At 38.1% G+C, this 20,158-nt stretch overlaps 2 protein-coding genes across 5 annotated transcripts in view; both read left to right on the top strand.

Annotated features, from left to right (window-relative positions):
* Positions 1-1,661, top strand: part of LOC125838361 (protein TONNEAU 1a-like) — a 1,213,107-nt gene extending 1,211,446 nt beyond the window's left edge. For all 4 annotated transcript variants that reach the window (XM_049517433.1, XM_049517434.1, XM_049517432.1 and 1 more), the window contains exon 9: positions 1,477-1,661. In XM_049517433.1, coding sequence (XP_049373390.1) covers positions 1,477-1,522 — 46 coding nt within the window. In that variant the 3' untranslated portion in view covers positions 1,523-1,661. The remainder of the gene's footprint in view (positions 1-1,476) is intronic.
* A 6,021-nt stretch (positions 1,662-7,682) lies between these two features.
* LOC125838435 (uncharacterized) lies at positions 7,683-11,434 on the top strand. The gene is made up of 2 exons (XM_049517494.1): positions 7,683-7,746; positions 10,482-11,434. The coding sequence occupies exons 1-2, from the start codon at positions 7,683-7,685 to the stop codon at positions 11,432-11,434; spliced, it is 1,017 nt and encodes a 338-aa protein (XP_049373451.1).
* The last annotated feature ends 8,724 nt before the right edge of the window (positions 11,435-20,158 follow it).

A 20,158-nucleotide genomic window follows, 5' to 3' on the forward strand; every position in this document is an offset into this window, starting at 1 on the left:
ATGTATTGAATTCTCTGCATAAGAGCAACGTTTCAGATTGTGCCAAGGCAGGTGCTACATTTATTTTGTAGTACTGAATGTGATAAAAACTTAACTATGAATAAGGAAGAGAGACTCTCTCTGATGTTTGACAAAATCTGGGGAAAATAGTGTAATGGTATGCATGAAAAGTTTGTGTGATGACTAAAATAGGTTTAATCTAGTGTACTTTAAGATCCGTTTAAGTAGAGAAAGCTACTTTGTAAAGTTTTAATTGAAATGATCATTTATACACGTTTATTAAGTTTTAAATTTTGAAGTTATTTAATTGTTAAAATACATTAATTTTTTTGGATACCTTGTCAAAAACAAATTGTTAAAAATGCATTATGAATAACAAAAATTATCAATCCTTTTTGACGAAACAATAGATTATGTACCTTATATGTTTCCAGCAGTCTACTGTGATATCTTTTTGATAAAGTAAAATTTATTGATGTGAGCCAGCAAAATGTTGGTTAGATAAACATTCAAAAGAGTACGTGAATTACAAGTCATGTAATGAATAGAGTAAATCTAACATGGCTTCAGGCTCTATTCAATTCCCATAGCAGTGTTGCACCAAAACCTAAGTAAAACATTTCAATTGTGTTTGAGAACAATATCTATCTTATCCAAAGAAATTCTCATTTCTTTCTTTCCAAACAACCCGAAAAACCTGTTCTGAGAAGTGATTTAGCAATGGCTCCCTTTTTCATGCAAGTAGAGGTTTTAAGGCGTCTCTCGGCATACACCATTTGATGTCTCTAGATACCAATTGTTTGTTTTTAGCAAAAATTAGGAAAACAACATAGGAAGGCTTAGAAAATAAAATAAAATACTGCAATGCTGTCAAAGGGAATTATTTTATTCATAACTCAGAGACATACATTTATAGCTTTAGTTTCTAACTAGAATACAAAATTATGCTACTAACTTATCCGCAAATTCAAATAACAAAGAAAGAGGAAACTAACTCCTAAATTCAAGCCACATAGTACTCTTATAAAAATAAATTAAAATCCTTAAAACTTAGCTATTGATGAACTGAATTTCTGCAAAAGAAGTCTTTTAGAGATAATACAACTAGCTGATTTATTTTTGCAATATCGTGAGACATATTTCCAACACCTTCCTTTTCTTACTATTACTTTGAGGGTAATAATAGATTGTGATTTGATATGACTGACATCAGCCCACTTTAGGAAGTGCTTCCACTCTATTAGATCAAGTTTAAGTTTGTATTACACAAAGACAAGGTTAAACTATTCAAGAATGCAGCAAGTAGTAATGACCTAGGACAGCTGATGAGCTGTTGTGTTATTCTGAAAAACTTATGTACATCTAGTTATTCATGATGTGTTGTCTCTTTGTTGAAGTATCGTGGTAAAAAATGTAGTACCATGCTTTCTGCTAAAAAATGGTTGTGCCTCAACTTTGTACTAAATTTGTTCGCAGGCATGGAGGGGATGGCATGTCCGAGGAAGATGACAGGGGAGAGTAGGTGTAGCTAAATGGTCTCCAAATTACTAATGTGGAAATTGATATAATCTTAAACCATTGTAATGCTATGTTGTGTATTGGCCTGTGATATTGCGTATGATTGAAATACTGTATATTGCTTATAGTATATTGGTATGAGCCTTTTACTATTTATGCCATTTTTCTTCTATTGGGGTTAGTTTGGTTTGAGTGGCTGGAGAGAGCTGGTTATTATTTGCAGATACAGTTGCCTTTTGTATTTTTTTTTTCTTAAAAAAAATGTGGTTTTTATCGGTTTGTATCCATATTGACTATCCATTTCACACGGTATCAGGTAAGTATGAGGTAACTCTGTCTATGAAGATATAGACAGACGAGATAAATCTCTTTACACTCAATGTCTTTGGAATTTAAATTCTACATTATAATGAATTTTACCTGCATCCGTTCATTTTTATCCGTTTTTCTTGGGTTATGATATAGTAACTGTTGCAAACTTGGAATTGTCAATCTTGATGAGATTTTAACTTCATATTTGAAGTACTACCGGCAACTTTGCGTAGTGTTTGGGATGGAGGAAAACAATTTTTGGAAAATGTTTTCTTATTTTTCTATGTTTGGTTAAACAAAATTTTTGGAAAATATTTTCTTTGGGAAAATGAACTTAAAAATGAGGAAAATAATTTCTTTAATGAAAGTGGAAGAAATAAGTTTCAGAAATGGTATTCTATGTTTATTCTATTCACCCACCCATTCAATGCCTTGATCATCCCACTGCCACTCCTTCCCGGCTTTATAATTTTTTTTTATTAGATTACATATAAATGTTTTTGAATTAACATTTTCTTGCCTATTTATCAAACATTAGAAAATAAGTAAGAAATCAACTCATTTCTTAAGTGAATATTTTCCACATTTTTAATTAAAAATGTTCTTCGTATCAAACAGCAAACACAAGCAGAATAGTTCACTCCTCTTGCCTTAAGCAGGAACGATAAAAGCAAGAAAACGTGCCGAACAAATACTCTTTTAAAATTGTGAAATACTTCTCTTTGATTTTGTGTGAAGCTATTTCCTACATTGGTTCATGTTTAAAATCTTATACTATGTCTACAACATAACAACATATTTAGTGTACAGTAAAATCTCACTAAATTAATATTCGGTAATTAATAATCTCTCTAAGATAATATATTTCTTTGGTCCTGATTTGGTTCAATGGAAAAAAATCACTTATTTCGATAAAATAATAAGATAATATATTTTCAGAAGACCCTTATATAAATATGTTGTCCCATTAATATTATAAATTAATAATTCTTTAAAAGTACAAATATATCCAAAACAATTTAGTGACATGATTTTATTGTGTTTTGGTTTTTGTTAAAATTTAAATCTAGTTGAAGTTCATCTCTTACTTTTCTTATTGCATCCAAAAGTTTCGGTGTTATCTTTTTGAACTGCACCATAAAATTGTGAAGAGTTCTAGATGAGATAAGTATTTCCTTACGCGTAACTGATTTCAAAGGTATTGTATCATCTTCAACTTCATCATTAACATTGAATTTATTTTACCATGAATCATTTAACAAAAAAGATATATTACAATGATTCATACACATAATTGTACTTTATGTATAATGAATTTATTTTTATGTGAATTCAATACATATGATACATAATTTAGTAAGATACAATGATTTGATGTATTTATTGTACTTTATATATAATAAATTTACTTTTTATATGAATTCAATAAATATGATATATAAATTAGTAAGATGCAATGATGTAATCAAAATTAACCTTTATTGAATCTCAAAAGACTCTTTAAATTAATAGATATTAATTTATCGATTAAATAATACCTCTACAAAATAATAATATTTCATGGTCCCACATATATTAATTTGGTGAGGTTTTACCATAGTCCCATAAAGTGAGATTTGAGAAGGATAGAATATACGCAAATCTGTCTTTTATCTCAGTGGTAGAGTAATTGTTTTTGATAGACCCCAACTCAAGATAATCTACAAAAAGAAGTAATGGAAATAAAAGAAAAATCTTATCCTGTATTCATCTCAATTTATATAAAAGTGTTTGATTGTACACATAGTTTAAGAATAAAAGGTAGACTTTTTAGAATTTGTGGTTCAATAAGCCATAGATTTATAGGTAATTGTCCCACCAATGAATTCTATAAATTTTCTCAAAATTGACACAAATGCCTCTACTTGCCAATCAAGCAAGTCGGAAGCAATAATTGTTGGAAAAAAAATACTACTATATTGATATTGGACTGGAATTACAAAGTAGTAATTACTTATTATAAACACTAGGTAAACACTGTGTCGTGGCAAGTCACTGCCTTGAAAGCGATTTCGATCCGACTCCGGTGCAAATCGTTGTATCCGGTCGCTCCCCAAGGTTCCACAGTTACTCTCAAACACGTGCACTCGTGAGTGAAAGTTTGGAGGTTGCGCAAAATCAATTGCCCAAAAAATATTCTAAGAATAAGCTAAGAAGAAAGGAATTTTTTTTTTCTCTTCTTTTTGTTGGGCTTGTGGTGATCACAAAAGACATTACTTATATATGATATTTCAGTAGGAGGTATTGAAAATTCAAGAGTTAATCTTGACAACGCATTGTGAATCTTAATGGCGTTAAAAGTCACTACATCACATTCTACAAGAACTCTTCTTTTGTTTTAAAATAAAAATATTGTTCTCTTTGTAATGTATTTTACGTTGTGTTCTTTGCATTGCACAAAATGAATAATTGTGAAATTAATATCACAATCCCCCATAAATGCAAAGATAAAGAGTAAGAATAGAATTTGGACAAAAGGAAGGAACATGTACTTAAGTGTTAATATCTTTTAATTTGAATTAACACAGTGAAATGAGGCAACAACTTAGTATCCACACAGTGAAGTACTCTTAAACTGAATGGATATATATTGAAACCCATAGCACATACTATATTCTTAAAATTTAATCAACCTCTGCAGTACAAACAAAGTGTTTTTATGGTATGCACACACACCTTGGGTCTTCTGAGTGCTCTAGAAAGACGATCCAAGTCTTTCATAAAAAACGACCACACCTTTACACTCACGTAGGTGATTCCATCAAGTCTATCTCAAATAGACCACCTTAAGACTATAGAATCATTAAAATCAAAATAAGCTCAACCTTATAAGACACTGCCTCACGTCATATGGATAAAAAATGTGGTTTATATTAAGGCCTAATGGGTCCACCACACTATGTCAATCAATGGGCTTTAGCCCCATTTCCCCTCAATGTTTCAAGGATTATTTTTCTTGACAAGCCCTTGGTCATAGGATCCGTCAAATTTCTCTTAGACCTTACATACTCCAAGAAAATAACACCCAGTTTTAATAATTGTTTAACTACATCATGTCTGATGCAAATATGTTTTCTTTTATTGTACACACTATTTTTGGTAATTTCAATTGTTTCCTTTGAGTCACAAAGAAGAAAGATTGATGAAGCTTGTCTTCCCTACAACGACACTGTAACACCTCAGAAATCAGACTTGGACTTTGCAGCAATAAACAACAAAATTTGGTGAACCACGACATGGTTCACAGACCGTGAAAGGAACCAGGGTCCGTTGACCTGCCCATGGCTCATGCCCATCCAGAAGAGGTGGACCACAAGACCCTTCACTGGTCGTGGACCACCCACGAGCCGTGGGGAGGCTCGTGTAAGCCAGGAAGAACCAACTAGGCCTAGGCATCAGACCAAGGAGCCCTCTACGGGGCGTGGTCTTGATGAAGGGTCATGGTGGCGTCTGTTGTCTTGAGCCAGCAGGCCCCCATCCCAAGTGAAGGAACATGGTGGCCTTCATGGTTCGTGAAGTGGACCGTAAAGGGAAGGGTCCTGAACCAGTAGTCACTGGCCCGCAGACCATGACCCACTTAACGGGCCGTGGTCCATTTGACGGTCCGTCATAGGGTCCGTGGAAGGCCTCCGTCAGATTTTAAGTTGGGATTTGGTCTTTTCCTCTATGTGTAGGACACCTAAACTACGTCATTTAAACCCGAAAATACATCGTTTTAACCAGTTCAAGCCTAGTAACTTAGTCAGAACTTACCCAGAATGATTATTCTCCCAAAAATCAACAAACTTAGAGCAAAAAAAAGAAGAAAGAAGCGACAACCTCTCAAGAACTAGCATAATAGTTTCTTCAGTTCCTTCCCTAAAATTGAAAGATCTATCCGTGAAATTCGTCACCAGGTATGTGGGATTTCACTAGTAGGTTCTTTCATCCACTAGGTCTCTAGAATTCAGTCAGATTCTTGATTCTCTATATCTTGTTTAGACCTAGGGTTTTTAAAACCTTAGACATTTGTTGTGATTTATCTGTTGTAGTATTCGTAATCGAATTATCATGTTTTCTTGGAAAGTTTGCTTAGTTCCTGGCATGAAACTCAGAACCCTAGTAGTGTAGATTCTCTTAGTTCATGAATTACACTTGCTAGGTCAGTTAAACAGATAAACATGTTCCAGTTTTCGAATATTACATTGTCAGTTCCTAAATATTGCATTCTCAGATTTGCATGTCAGAACATTGATCTATCCAGTATTTCAGTTATGTTGTGTCATACACATTTCCAGTTGGGAGTAGGCTTAGCATCGAGTTAGACTAGGGTTCAGCGTACCCTCATAGTCTCAGAACTATGCTCCTCCGTAGGTTTGTAAGTCCCATCTGTGGGCATCAGATTTAGTGATCACGCCAGTCATGCCTTTATACCCCTGACAAGGTATATTGGGTCCTCTCAATGGGCATATACATCAGACTTCGCATTTAGCTCACGTGGTTTTATGTCGGTTAATAGTAGCTCCCACAGTCAGACTCTAGTGCATTTGACCAGGTTTTCAGTTATACTTAGGTAGTCAGTCTCAGTATGTTATGTTAATAATCAGTACTTGGTCATTGCATTCAGTTTAGTTCTTTTCGGTTATAATTCAATAATTATATTTTGTTCAAATTATATCATCGCTCAGTTATGCTTTGTTCATCATGTATGTTTGTTCAGCTATTATCTATATCATGCATGCTCAGTACATTCCAAGTACTGACGCATACTCTGTGCTACATCCTTTCATGATGTAGGTTCAGGTCCTCAGCATCCAGATTACGCATAGTTTGGTTCCCGATCCGTACTCAACAGCTTCAGTGGTGAGTCCTCATACTTCGAGGACAATAGACATGTTTTTCATGTTCAGTCTTTTACTTCAGTTTTAGTTTTGCTAGAGTTAGCTGGGGGTATGTCCCAGAAACTATAGTCAGTAGAGGCTTTTCAGACATAGTATTAGATTCAACTTTAACATTTGAGTGATTGTTCAGTATCTCTAAACTTTTAGTATGTTTTATATATATTCATATCAGTATTGGGTATTCCCTATCTTTCAGTTATCTCATGTTTTAGCTTCCGCATTGTATCTCTTTATTTAGTTTTTAGTATGCTTATGATATGCCATCTTCAGGGTTAGCTTGGGGTCACTCGTGATTCTAGGTCCCGTATTTACGTCAAGGGGGTAGCCTTGGGGCGTGGCAAACACATCCACCAAAAGATTTCTCAGCCACTCATCTTCTTGCCCTGCCAACTCGAGAGTAATATGTTCTGATTTCATGGTAAAACGTGCTATATAAATCTGTTTGAAAGACTTTCAAGAAATAGCACATGCATCCAAAGTAAACACATAGCCACTAGTAGAGCCAACTTCATCATTGTCAGTTATCATGTTTACATCACCAAAACCTTTTAAAACAACAATAAATTTATTAAAATGCCAACACCAAACCATAGTACCTCTAAAATACCTTAGCAAGCGATAAAGAGCATTACAATGTTCACTACTGAGATTATGAGTACATTTACTCAATCTACTAACTACATAAGCTATATCAGGACGAGTGTAGACATTACATTCTCAATTATTTTTGTATATTCATCTTGAGAGACATTAGATTCTTTATTCTTTCTCAAGTGTATGCTAGGACATGCACACAAAGTAAACACATAGTGATCTTAGACGTATTTATATGCCGAAGTTGCCAATAAATGCCCATATTGGGATTGAATTTAAGAATAATCTTGAGACTATTGACTTGATTTTGTTTAATTTGCTATGATTGTGCACTAAAACATGCGATTAGGTGTTACAGGAACTTTCAAGGTGAATGGAGTCGATTTGAGGAAAGGAGAAGCAAGTAAGCACGAAAATAAACTAAGGAGAAAAGCAGCACTGAGTGGCGCGAGGCGCCAAGGCCAGAATTACAGGCAACCTTCTTAAGCGCACTGCCTGTCGCGAGGCGCCAAGGCCTCGATTACTGAAGCAATGCTCAGACGCACTGCTTGGCACAGTGCGCCACTGCCTAAACTACTGAAGGTTTTTGTTGGTGCACTGTCTGGCACGACACCCCAACATGTGTCCGACGTGTCTAACAAAAGTTGACTGAATTAGGACTCCTAGTTAGAGCAGATTTAGAAAATAATTTTACTAAACTCTATAAATAGGACTCTAAGGCTATTTTGTTAGGGTTCGACTTTTTTTTGGTTTGCAAGAGCAATGATTAAAGTTTTGTAATAGGTTTCGATTCTCTAAATCTTCTTTATTTTGGAAATCGCTTGAACAATATTATTTTGTGATTTTCGAATATTATGAGTGGCTAAACACCCTTGTTATGGGGCTGTAGCTACGGATTGATTGTTGAGTATTAATGGGTTTTGAATTAATTAATGGTTATCGTTTTTAAGTTACTTTTATCTTCTTGTTTTAGTATTTCTTGATTGGCCATCATAGAGATAAATATGTTGTCTACTCTTAAAATCGAGAGAGGCTAAGGTAGATAGACCAAAGGATACATAAATCTTGATCCTCCATTAAGTTGAGTTGATTTGTGTTTAGGAGTGACACCCAGACGAACACCTAGCTTGGTTATAAAACAAGATGAAAAGTAAATGCTTGCCAATTAGAACTGCCTGTACCTGCTCAACGATGTAGTTAGACAACTAATTGGAGTAGGCGATTAGAGGTCGGGAGACCATAATCATATAATTAACCCTATGAATCAGTAACTTAATAACGTAAATTAGTTCATTGTCTGTGATACGATACACGAAATCCAATGCATTCTGCAACCTGGAATTGTCTTTTACTTGCTTAAAACATCACCTTGAAGTCGTTCACATTAGTTGTTTTATTTATTGCATAAGTTGTAGTAGTAATCAACAACGTTCAAACTCTTTTAGAAGTTAATTTTATCTAATTGTGGAATTAAGATAGTGAATATAAGTTGATCATAAGTCCCTTCAAAATGAAAACTCGTTTCTAAAGAAACTATATTACTTGCATGACCGTGTACACTTGTGTGTGCAATTGGGAGCAACAAGTTTTTGGCGTCGCTGTCGGGGACCTAGGAATTGATTTATATTTGATTTTCTTAAGTCTACAATGAGATTGTTCAAGTGTTAATAACTTGATCTTAGCTCTTGTATATTGCAGGCACTATATTCTCAAGTCTAGCTCGAAAAGGGGATCTTGTCGAACTAGACTACGAACTTGAAAGAGCCCTTTGACTACGAAGAAAGTTGGCGAATCAAGAATATCAACAAGAATTGGGACTGGGTCTCCCGAAAGATATTGAGGGTGACCACGGAGGAAACATAAACAATGAAGGTCAAGAAGTACCCCCGATTATACCGGCAAGACCAGTTCGTGATGTGGTAGTCCCACTCATAGCCAATGTGGTGTCTAGTATATGGAAACCACCACCTAGTGGAAGATTTGAGCTGAAATAGAATATGGTACAACTTATCCATGCAATGGGACAATTCACCGGTCTCCCTCACGAGGATTCTCAAATCCACATTCGGAACTTTTTGGAGATAAGCGACACATACAAACCGAATGGCATTTCATTGGACAATGTGAGGTTGACTCTTTTTCCACACTCGTTATTGGGAGCCACTAGGCAGTGGTTAGATTTAGAGCCACCAAATTCCATCACTACATGGGATTATCTAGCAAAGAAGTTTTTGAGTCGATTCTTTCCATCAGGCATAACTGCATGGTTGAGGAGTGAAATATTGAGCTTCAAGTAGAAAAATTAGGAGGATATGTATCAAGCATGGGCTCATTTCAAACAATTGTTGAATGCTTATCCCTATCACTACCAGGCTAATGAGGTACTTGCTCACACTTTCTTTGAGGGTCTGGATTATAATGCACGAGTACTTATTAATAGTGCAACAAGTGGATAAGTTTTAGCTAAAAACCATGAGGAGCTATTTGAACTCTTAGATAGACTCTTAGAAGGAAACCCCGTTTGGGATGGGGAAGTGCCAAGGACCACAACGCACAAAGGGCTGTAGGAATTTTAGATGTGGATCAAGCTACTGCAATAAACACAAAACTAGATGCAATGAACCACAACATAACCATGCAGTTCAAATAAATTGCCCTAAATCAAGCACCAGTGAATGATATACAACAATCAACAGTTTGGTGCGGAGTATGTGGTAGTGGAGCATATGACATGACACTGAATCATATGAAACAAATTCAGATTCAGTTAATTATGTAGGCAATGCACAAATAGGTGGAGGTCAAAGTTTTGGCAATACTTATAACTCTAGTTGGAGAAACCATCCTAACTTCTCATGGGTGGAAACCAAAACCAAGCACAAGGGTCTAACCAATAATGATCACAAGGAATGGGGCAGAAATATCAAAATACTAGCCAAGGTAGAAATTCAAGTGCACCAAAAAGGGGGATGACTAATGAAGAGTTACTCCAAAAGCTAATGACAGAAATTGGTATGAAGATAAACACAAGGATAGATAAGCATGATGAAAACATAAGGAACCTCTAAATGTCCCAAATGAGTCTGGAAAAATAAGTTGCGCAAGTGGCTAATTCACTAAACTTGCGTCCTCAAGGAGGTTTGCCTGGTGACACTGAACCCAACCCTAAGCAATTGAATGTTGTGAGTACCAGAAGTGGGCTACAACAAGAGGAACTAGCTTTAAAGAAGATAGATGTTGAAGTGGTCAATAAAGAAAATAAACAAGAAGAGGTGGTAAAGAACTCCAATGTTGAGAAGAATGTTCCTCTAATGAAACCACCCCGTCCGTTTCCACAAAAGTTCAGAAAGAAGAATGAAGATGAATGCTTCGGTAAGTTTCTGTCTCTCCTTAAACAGGTTCAGATTAACCTTCCTTTGGTTGATATTTTGCAGAGAATTCCTAAGTATGACAAGTATGTAAATGAGATAGTGGCAAAAAAGAGAAGGCTCACAGAGTATGAAACGGTAGTACTTACTGAGGAGTGCAACTCTCAAATTCAGAAAAGACTACCCAAGAAGTTGAAGGATTCGGGTAGCTTCACAGTTCAAATAAAAATTGGGCAAAGTGTCCATGCCCGAGTTTTATGTGATTTGGGTGCGAGCATTAATCTTATGCCGACATCCTTATACAAGAAACTTGGGTTGGGGAGTCCGAAACCAACCACTGTTATTATCCAACTAGCTTATAGATCCATTGCTAGACTAGAAGGTGTAGTAGAAGATGTGTTGGTACAAGTGGGATCATTGATCTTTCCTGTGGACTTTGTGGTTTTGAACTTTGAGACTAATCCAGAGGTCCCATTTATTCTAAGGCATCCTTTCTTGGCCACTGGGCGAGCATTGATTGATGTAGTAGTTGGGCAGTTGACTATGAGGGCACACGATAAGGTTGAAGTATTTGATGTCTATCGCGCCTTGAAATTGCCTTCTGTCTATGAAGAATTGTCTGCCATTACTGTTATAGACCTTGCAGTAGAATCACAATTCATTGCTTCTGTGGATCCCTTGGAAAGAGTCCTGATAAGACATGACATAAGAGGAAGATACTGAAGCTCAATATTGGAACACATATAGGTAGAGTAGAATCATTGGATCGTGAATTGGGGCCTCCCCCCAAATCCTCAATTGAAGAAATACCTAAATTGCTGTTGAAATCTTTGCCTACTCACCTAAGGTATGCGTATTTGGGTATTAATGAAACCTTACCCGTAATACTTTCTGCAGAATTGTCTGAACACAGGTTGATGCGACATTGAGAGTCTTAAACCGAAGGAAGAGGGCTATTGGGTGGAAGATGGCAGATATCCATGGGATTAGTCCGGCGTTATGTACGTACAACATATATATGGATGAGGATCACAAACCAAGTGCACAACATAAACGTAGACTAAATCCCTTGATGAAAGAAGTGGCGAGAAAGGAAGTAATAACGTGGTTAGATGTTGGAATTGTGTACCCAATTTCTAATAGCAAGTGGGTAAGTCTTGTGCAGTGTGTCCTGATTAACATTTCAAGCACACCTCATCCAATTCTAAGTGCAAACGATCGTTAAGTGGTATAAAACCCAACGAAGAGTTGGGGTCAAACCTACATGGAGAGGCATGTGTTCAAATTCAGTTATGAAGTACAAATATGATCTAAATAGCTATTGGAATAGAAATTATAAAAAAATACAAAGTAAAAAGGGGGTGAAAACAAATGTCAGATGGGGGTTTTGGCTTGCAATTATCAGCTATTATGCTGTCAAAGAACGATGAAATAACAATATAGTGAGGAATTCTCGGGATGTGATCGATTATAGGCAATTTTCGCTATATGGGTAATTGAAACTACTAATAAATAGCTAACTATCAGTGGGTAGGCTGGGCTATGAGTGAAATAGCTTTCTCTCGAACAACTTCTTCGATTCAAGTGATTTCTCTCGAACATCAACAAGCTTAACAGATAAGAACAACCCACAACCTTAATACATCCTCTCTCTCTCTCTCAAGCAAGATGGATAGTATTTGGGTCTGGGATTCACTCTTTCGAGTTGAACCCACATCAACCCAATACCTCCAAATTATTAATCAAAAGCTTCGGTTCAAAAACCTCTTTCTCAAGCAAGCTAAGAACTCAAAGTTAGAACTGCATTTGCAACTACAATTCATAAATAAAAACACAGCTAATGATTAAATCCACTTCAATATAACATTTAAATTAGTAATAAACAATACCCATAAGCTAATTCAAACCATAATCACAAAATCACACCCCAAGAATTGGGGTTTTAGCCACACAACATAAAAATGGAGAAACGATTACCAAATGCATTAGCCATGAACTGGGTAAGATTCTCCAAGCCTTTACAATGATTTCTAAGAATGAAATTCAAAAACTCACTTGCAAATCCTCCAAAATTGTACCATTCGAACTCAAAAATTCAGAGAAAACTCTAAGTCTAGAATGGGAACTGTAATATCTGGGAGAGAACTCCTCAAAATTACATTTAAAATCCAATTTATAGTTTCACAAAATTTGGCCTGAAAATCCATTAGGTGAGGTAAGTCGGGATCGCCGAGTGGTTAAGTGATCTTTCATTTTCTCTCTTTCATCGCCTTTTCACATTGGTTCTCAGCATCCTCAAGTCCTGTAACTTTGGATGATCCATTTTTATATCGCGGAACCGATCGGCAATTCACCGACTTCCCATTTCTATCGCCGACTTGGTTTCTTCCTTCAAGGCTGACACACTGGAACTTTAGGCGGTCTGAAGAGCTACTCAGCAGTTCGCCTAGTGGTCTTGGCGATTACCAGGAGTGCTCTTCTTCACTTCTTCAGCTTGTTTTGTTCTTTTTTTTTCTGTTAGTGTCCTTAATTTGCTCCTTAGTCCACATACCTAAAAATCAAGGCTTTAACATCAATTTATAGCATAAATTAGGCATTTGAGGACACTAAAACAATCAAAACAAAGCCCTAAATTAGTTCAAATCTCAGACTCATCAACACCCCCAACTTAAACTTTTGTTTGTCCTCAAGTAAAACTCAAGATCAACAGTTCACTAAGGATGTCTACAAATAGTGTTGCATAAGACTCAACATAAATGCACAAAACAAGGTTCAAATTACTCATACAATGATCAATTGTGCACTCAAAGATTCAAATTGCGACTCACCATTATCAAAGATGCTCAAGTTCACAATACTTGCTTCAAATGCAAGTTTAAGCTCAACAAAGGTACTCAAATGCCCTCACAACAAAGATGATTCCACATTCACACAAAATTTCTCAACAATTTAAAGTCCCGGAATCACATACAACTCTCACACTCTCAAAGATGAACGTATGCATGACTTCACCAATGGGTTTGCCCTTATTTTCCGATCAACATTCGTTTCAGCCCACTCAAGATTACAAAGGTATTTTCAAGGCTTGTAACGTGGCTAAGTGTAAATGTATGGTCATTTAGGCGCAGTGACTTCTACCTTCATGAAGTATGGCCTGAACATCACTTTCTTCCTCTTATTTATCATTTCAAACATGTTCAAAATCCACCCCATTATTCAAATTCATATGAACCACATTATACCCCATTTCCTTAGCAATAATCACTACTTTATTTCACAACTTTTTCGGTCTTTTTTCTTTTCTTTCTTCTTTTTCATTTCCTTTTATTTTTCTTTTTTTTTTTACATGAAGGGGTTCCATCTTTTTCAAAGCAATCACAAAACGGGGATTTCTCACACTTCTTGACTTTCCTTCTCCTTTCACCACACCCCCAACTTAGGCTTTTGGCCTAAGTTGGCTATTCAAGCAAACCATACTCCATGAACGTTATGGGTGAATGGATAAAGAGAGGTCACAATTGCTTAAATTTCTTCTAGGAATAGGGTAAGGCTCAAAAGGTGCCAAACAAGGTTCACACATCTCATAAGGTTGGCCACAAAAGAAGTATATTGTCAAATTGGTTCACTCTCCAAAATCCTTGCCTAAGATCATTTCAAGCTCTTGCATCACTCAATCAACTGGACCAACGAGACAAATTCTAGGTGTCATCACACACAATGTTCCAAGTAAACTCATCACACAAGGCATTGGTACCAATATCAAACAAGACTCCACATTTTCTGCTAGTGTGTAATGTCATCACGAGAGACTCATTCAACAACTGGCTAGTCACAATGAGATGCTAAAAGCTCACATATTGCCTATGTAACTTTGTTTGCCTTATCGTAGCCGTACATTCATTTTGTTCAATTAGGAGCACTGTTTAAGTCATCGGTATTGACCACAATCAACACTCAAATTTGCACAAGAACAACCACAATTACACACAAAAGAGGTGGCAAAATTAAGTTATGCTCAAAACCATTTTCATTTAAAACAATGGGCCACAAGCTCAAACATCCGCAATATCAAAATTCAACAACCAAGAAATACATATCAATAAACCAATATTCACAAAACAGTCATAAGAAAGGAGATAGGTATAGAAATACCTCACCCCACCCAACAAAAATAAGCAGTTGTCCTCAAATGCAACTAAAATAAAACAAAGTATAACAAGATAATAGAGAGGGATGGGAAGAATCATCTTGCTAGGCTAAGCCTGGGTGAAGTCTGCATCTCAGTCACTCTGTTTGTCTGGGCATCAGTGTCCAGGGTCACACTCTGAGGTTGGGAATCAGTGCCTGGTGTCTTGTCAGCCTTGTCTCCACTGGAGCCTGCCACAGAAAATCTCTGAAGGAGGCCCGTCTAGCTGTCTCGAACATGGTACCCTCTAGATCGGTAAGGTCCTCATAAACAACCTCATCTCTCACCTCAAGCTGCTCATCATCTGTCTCAGCCTCGGACTCAACAACAACAACATCAGCCCTAGTATCATCTTCGGTAGTAGCCGGAGGTACCTCAGCACAGGCTGGAACATCAACACTCGAATCATCTGGGATCTCCACAGTCCCAAATAGCGAAGTGAAGTCTGTGGACTTCATATGGTCCACACCCTTTCTCAGCTCAGAAACAGCGGATTTCAAAGCCGTAACTGCATCAGTAACACCCTACCCTCTCTCATAAACCTATACTCTTATTGTGAGGGAATTAATAGAAGCCCTGAGAGGTGTCAATGCAACATTAATAGCTCTTTCAATCATCTAGGGGACCTCGGCCTCTAGCTGGGAAGCACGCACATCGGCAGAATGGGCTAGGTGCCCCATCTTGAGAAGCATGGCCTGAGTGATCGGAGACCTAGAAGTGGAAGTGCCATTAGCAGACCTAGCGGAAGGGGGAGAAGAGGAAGTACCTGGAGTGCTAGAAGGAACGGTGCTAGAGGTACCTGAAGTCCTAGAGGCCAGAATAGGCAAGGCTGCCTCTGCATGTATCACATCAACATCAATCCCCGGAGATGTGTCTACCGGAGCTGCACTCCTTCTGTCGGCCTCATCCCGTGTGTACTCGACTTCAATACGCCGAATGTCTATAGAAGATGTGGGTGTGATATCAACATCCCTATTCTCATCTCGAGGAATACTGACCCGACGACATAGCTTGGTGATTAACACCAGAAATGGCAGTGATGTATGTCTCTATTTGGACCTCATGGCCATCTCTTGCTCAATAATCAACCCCAAATTTATCCTCTTCCTAGCTATGATAGACCCAAGGTAGGCCTCCTTTGGATGGTGGAGAATGGAATCATTTTGTGACGGCATGACTGTGTTACTAATGAAGCCAAACCAGTACCAAGCTGCTATGTTTATATCCTTCTTCTTTATTGGCGCTCCGGCCTCAATCAACCTTGGGGTGGTGTCAGAAATCAAAGGGGCTAGCCAACCCTTCAGGTCATCTTGAGTGTTTGTAGTAATCATACTCTGGTACTCGTGCTCAAAGTCTGTAGCCCTTTCAAACAAAATGTTTATATCATTGCTGCTGCATCTCACTTTCCTCCCTGGACCATCACAAACTCCACTGGTCTGAAGGCACTGACCTTCTTCTTCCCCTGAGGTACCAGATCATTGTAAGCAGCATAAAACTCCCGAACCCATGTAGAAATGTATGGGACACGGGGCCTGGTGAAGACCTCGAACCTGTGGAACCGGAGAGTGTCCCACATTGTTGGATGCCTATCCACTACACCATCTGTGGACAATCTTTTCTCCTCCAAGATGGTTTTCAATCTCTCGGCCTTTCATTGGTTAAGTAGCCGGGGAGGAGGACCCTGAACTGGTGGTGCTGGAACCACCATCTGTGCTGGAGTTGGCACTAAATCTAAAGCAGGAGGGGTTGGCTCAGGAATTTTAGACGGATCATAACGAGCTTTGGAACGAAGCTCTGCTCGCCGGGCCTGTAGTAACTGATTATTCGCAGGCTCAAAGAATGAAGCCTGAGAATCAAATGACTCTCCCTCATTGTCGGAGTTGTAATCTAGTGTCTCAGCTATAGGCGCTTTTCCCTTTCCCTTTCGTCCCTTTGGAGGTAACTTCTTGCTCATTTATCACGATCCCTCGTGCCTGCTTTCAGAGCGGCATGCCAGTATCATTGAAGTTTGTTCTAGCCATTTCTTCAAACCACATAGAAAAATGTTAGAAATAGTTCACAAAAAATGCAAAAATTCAGTTGCAGAAAGACTTGCCGAACCATTGTGTGAGTCACCGAGTCGCTTAGGTGAGCCAGATCGGGCTCGCCGAAAGTACCAATGCAAAAAATTTTAGAAATAAAGAAAGGTCGGCGATGTTCAGGGACATTCAGCGAGCTAGAAGTAGCTCGCCAAAAGTTACAGTGTATTTTAGAGGTTAGGGGCTTAGAAAGGGCGATCAAGAAAACTTTTCGGCGAGTCGCTGAGTGAACTCGGTGAGCTCAAGCTTCCCGCCAAACGTTACAGAACAAACTCAACCAAAATTTGAAATTAAGGGCGATCTAAGGGGGACTTCGTCGAACCACCGAACCACTCAGCGAGCTCGACGTAGCTTGCCAAACGGTCCAACGTGCCAGTTTTCAACCCCATTTCCCAAAATCAAGCCCACTGCCCCCGAATTCAAAATCAAACGCATACACCATTCAATTAACACTAGACCCATACTATCCATGCCCTCGGAGTACTCAAACTTCCCTTGATTTGGCCAAAATTGGCCGTTTGACGACTTTTGCCCTTAAGAATGACGTCAAACGCTCTATCATTGGGAAAATTATTTCTATTGGCACAATTTGGGGTTATTTAGACTTCACCCCACTAGATTCATTACAATTACACCGCACAACAAATAATTAGACTCGATTTAACAAGTAAGAACACGGGAATCGATGAATTTAAAGAATTTAGGTGCATATTTAAACAAATTTTGGGCAATCTAACACATTAAAGACAATTATACCAATTCCCCAACATGAAAAAACAACAAATTTATCTATTGCATTTGATTTCAACCACAAAATTAAAGTATGGGGTTCGAAAAACCTACCTGAATGCCGAATTTTAAATTTGAATAGCTAGGTGGAAGAGTTCCACAATTTCGAAGGTTGATTTCACTCAAAAAATAGTTACAACAATAAAATATGCAAGATTTAAAGTTTGGGTGAGAAAGTACGAGAGTTAGAAATGAGAGAAGATGAAGGATTTTGAAATTTTAAACCATTTGGCCTTTAAAACAGTTCAGTTTATGGCACCTTTAGCGACGTAAGTCGTGCTCACCATCGCCGAGTGGTATTTTTCCTCGCTAAGTTTTACGGGATTCTCAGCAATTTTGGGGGTTCAAACGGTGGACAAAGTCGGGCTCGCCGACCTGTTTGGCGAGTCACCGATTAAGCATTTAGCCCGTTGAGTTTTACAAAGTTCCCCTTAAGGCTTGGTGGTTCCAACGGCGGTCCAAGTCGAGGCACGCCGACTGGACTTTGACTCGCCAAACTACCTATTTTCCAACACTCTTCACTTTTCAACTTGCACACTCAACACCCATTATTGAAAATCAAATACTAAAGCATTAAAAACTTGGGTTGCCGCCCAAGAAGTGCCTTAGTTAACGTTGTGGCACGACGAGGATACCAAATCAAGTTTTTTTTTTGGGGTTTGGTATTGTGTCACTAGGTAACGCCCCTCGTTGTCTTGATTCAAATGAGAAGAAATTTGACCCATTAGGGTCTCCAACTTTTTAATAGAGACTGAGTGAGAGGTCACCGTATGATTGTGAGTTGAGACATCCTCTTTCATCTCTTTCAACACCTTGTTTGACCCTTCAACTTTGTTGAGAATGCGTGAGAGCATATTTTTTGTACGGCCACCTTCAGATTCCTTAGGCTTTTGACGCTCATGGGGAGGGACGTACCTATCCTTGTCCCCCTCTCTTTCCTTCCAGGTAGCATTACGATCATGCCAATCTCTGTCACGGTCTCTCCAACCCTCATCTCTATTCCAACCTTGATTTCCACCCGATCTTAGGTAGTTTGCACTATAACCTCCTCCTTGATTGTCTAGGAAGTTCACTTCTTCATTGTACAACGCTTCAAATTGTGTTTCATCGGGGTTTACTCCACCAACACCCACAACATTAACACTCTTTGTACCAACACCCATGACATTTTTAGCCAAGATATCCAGTTGGGTTATCATTTTGGCCATGTTTTGGTGTCTCTCTTGATCATTTTTTATCTGCTCTTTTGTCATTCTAAAAGTGAGAGGAGAGACTTGGTCTTCACGAGTGTACAATGCCCTATTGATCTTGGTCATGCAATCAAGGAGTTGAGATGCTACTTCATAGGGTTGTTGCATTATACCACCAGGAACAAGTTGATCAACAACTCCTTTGTTCATCGAGTCGAGGCTCCTATAGAAGTATTGCAGCTGCACATCATTTGGAAGTCCATGAGTTGGGCATTACAACACCATCTTAAACCTCAGCCACGTCTCATGGATTGGCTTACCTTCCAAGCGTTTAAAACCTTGGATCCAATATCTGAGTGTCATCATCTTCGATGGGGGGAAGAGTATTACTTGGAATGTTGTGATCAGTTCATCCCAAGAGGTGATGGAGTCCCTTGGTAACTTAGATAACCATTTGGTGGCTTCACCCATCAAAGAGAATGGGAACAACCTGAGACAAACTGATTCTTATGATATGTTCTTAAATGAGAACGGACCACAAATGTCCACGAAGTTCCGAATATGCTCATGGGGATCCTCATGAGCCATCCCCCCAAATAGTCCTTTCAATTGTAGGAGCTAAAGCATTGTGCTGGTGATGTGAAACACAACGTTTCCTTCATCCGGAGGTAGATGAATGACACCAACACCACCCGATTAGATTGGGTCATTTACATCATTGAGGTTCCCAATATCGTCTTGGTGGCCCACTTGGCTACCACTACTCCCGTTTATGCTAATTTCTTCCTCTGTTTAACACAAGCAACACAAAACAAAAACTAAAGTAAGTCGATTCAACTACAGCAAAAAGATCACAATTCAACTTCAATAAAAGAATTTCTAAACAACACACTCCCTGGCAATGGCACCATTTTGATTAACGTTTCAAGCACACCTCATCCAATTCTAGGTGCAAACGATCGTTAAATAGTATAAAACCCAACGAAGAGTTGGGATCAAACCACAGGGAGCGGTACATGTTCAAATTCAATTATGAAGTACAAATGTGATCAAAATAGCTATAGGAATAGAAATTATCGAAAAATACAAGTAAAAAAATAAACAAAAAGGTGACAACAAATGTCAGATGGGGGTTTTGGCTCGCAATTATCAGCTATAACATAGTCAAAGAATGATGAAATAATAATATAAAGAGGAATTTTTG

This window comes from Solanum verrucosum, unplaced genomic scaffold, assembly GCF_900185275.1.
Source record: "Solanum verrucosum unplaced genomic scaffold, falcon-dt-bn FXZP01000150.1, whole genome shotgun sequence".
Taxonomy (NCBI): Eukaryota; Viridiplantae; Streptophyta; class Magnoliopsida; order Solanales; family Solanaceae; genus Solanum; species Solanum verrucosum.

Coding starts and splice junctions, on each gene's coding strand:
- LOC125838435 (XM_049517494.1), top strand. CDS start 7,683: ATGCGATTAGGTGTTACAGGAACTTTCAAGGTGAATGGAGTCGATTTG. Junction 7,747..10,481: donor TTTGAGGAAAGGAGAAGCAA/GTAAGCACGAAA, acceptor GTCCTCAAGGAG/GTTTGCCTGGTGACACTGAA.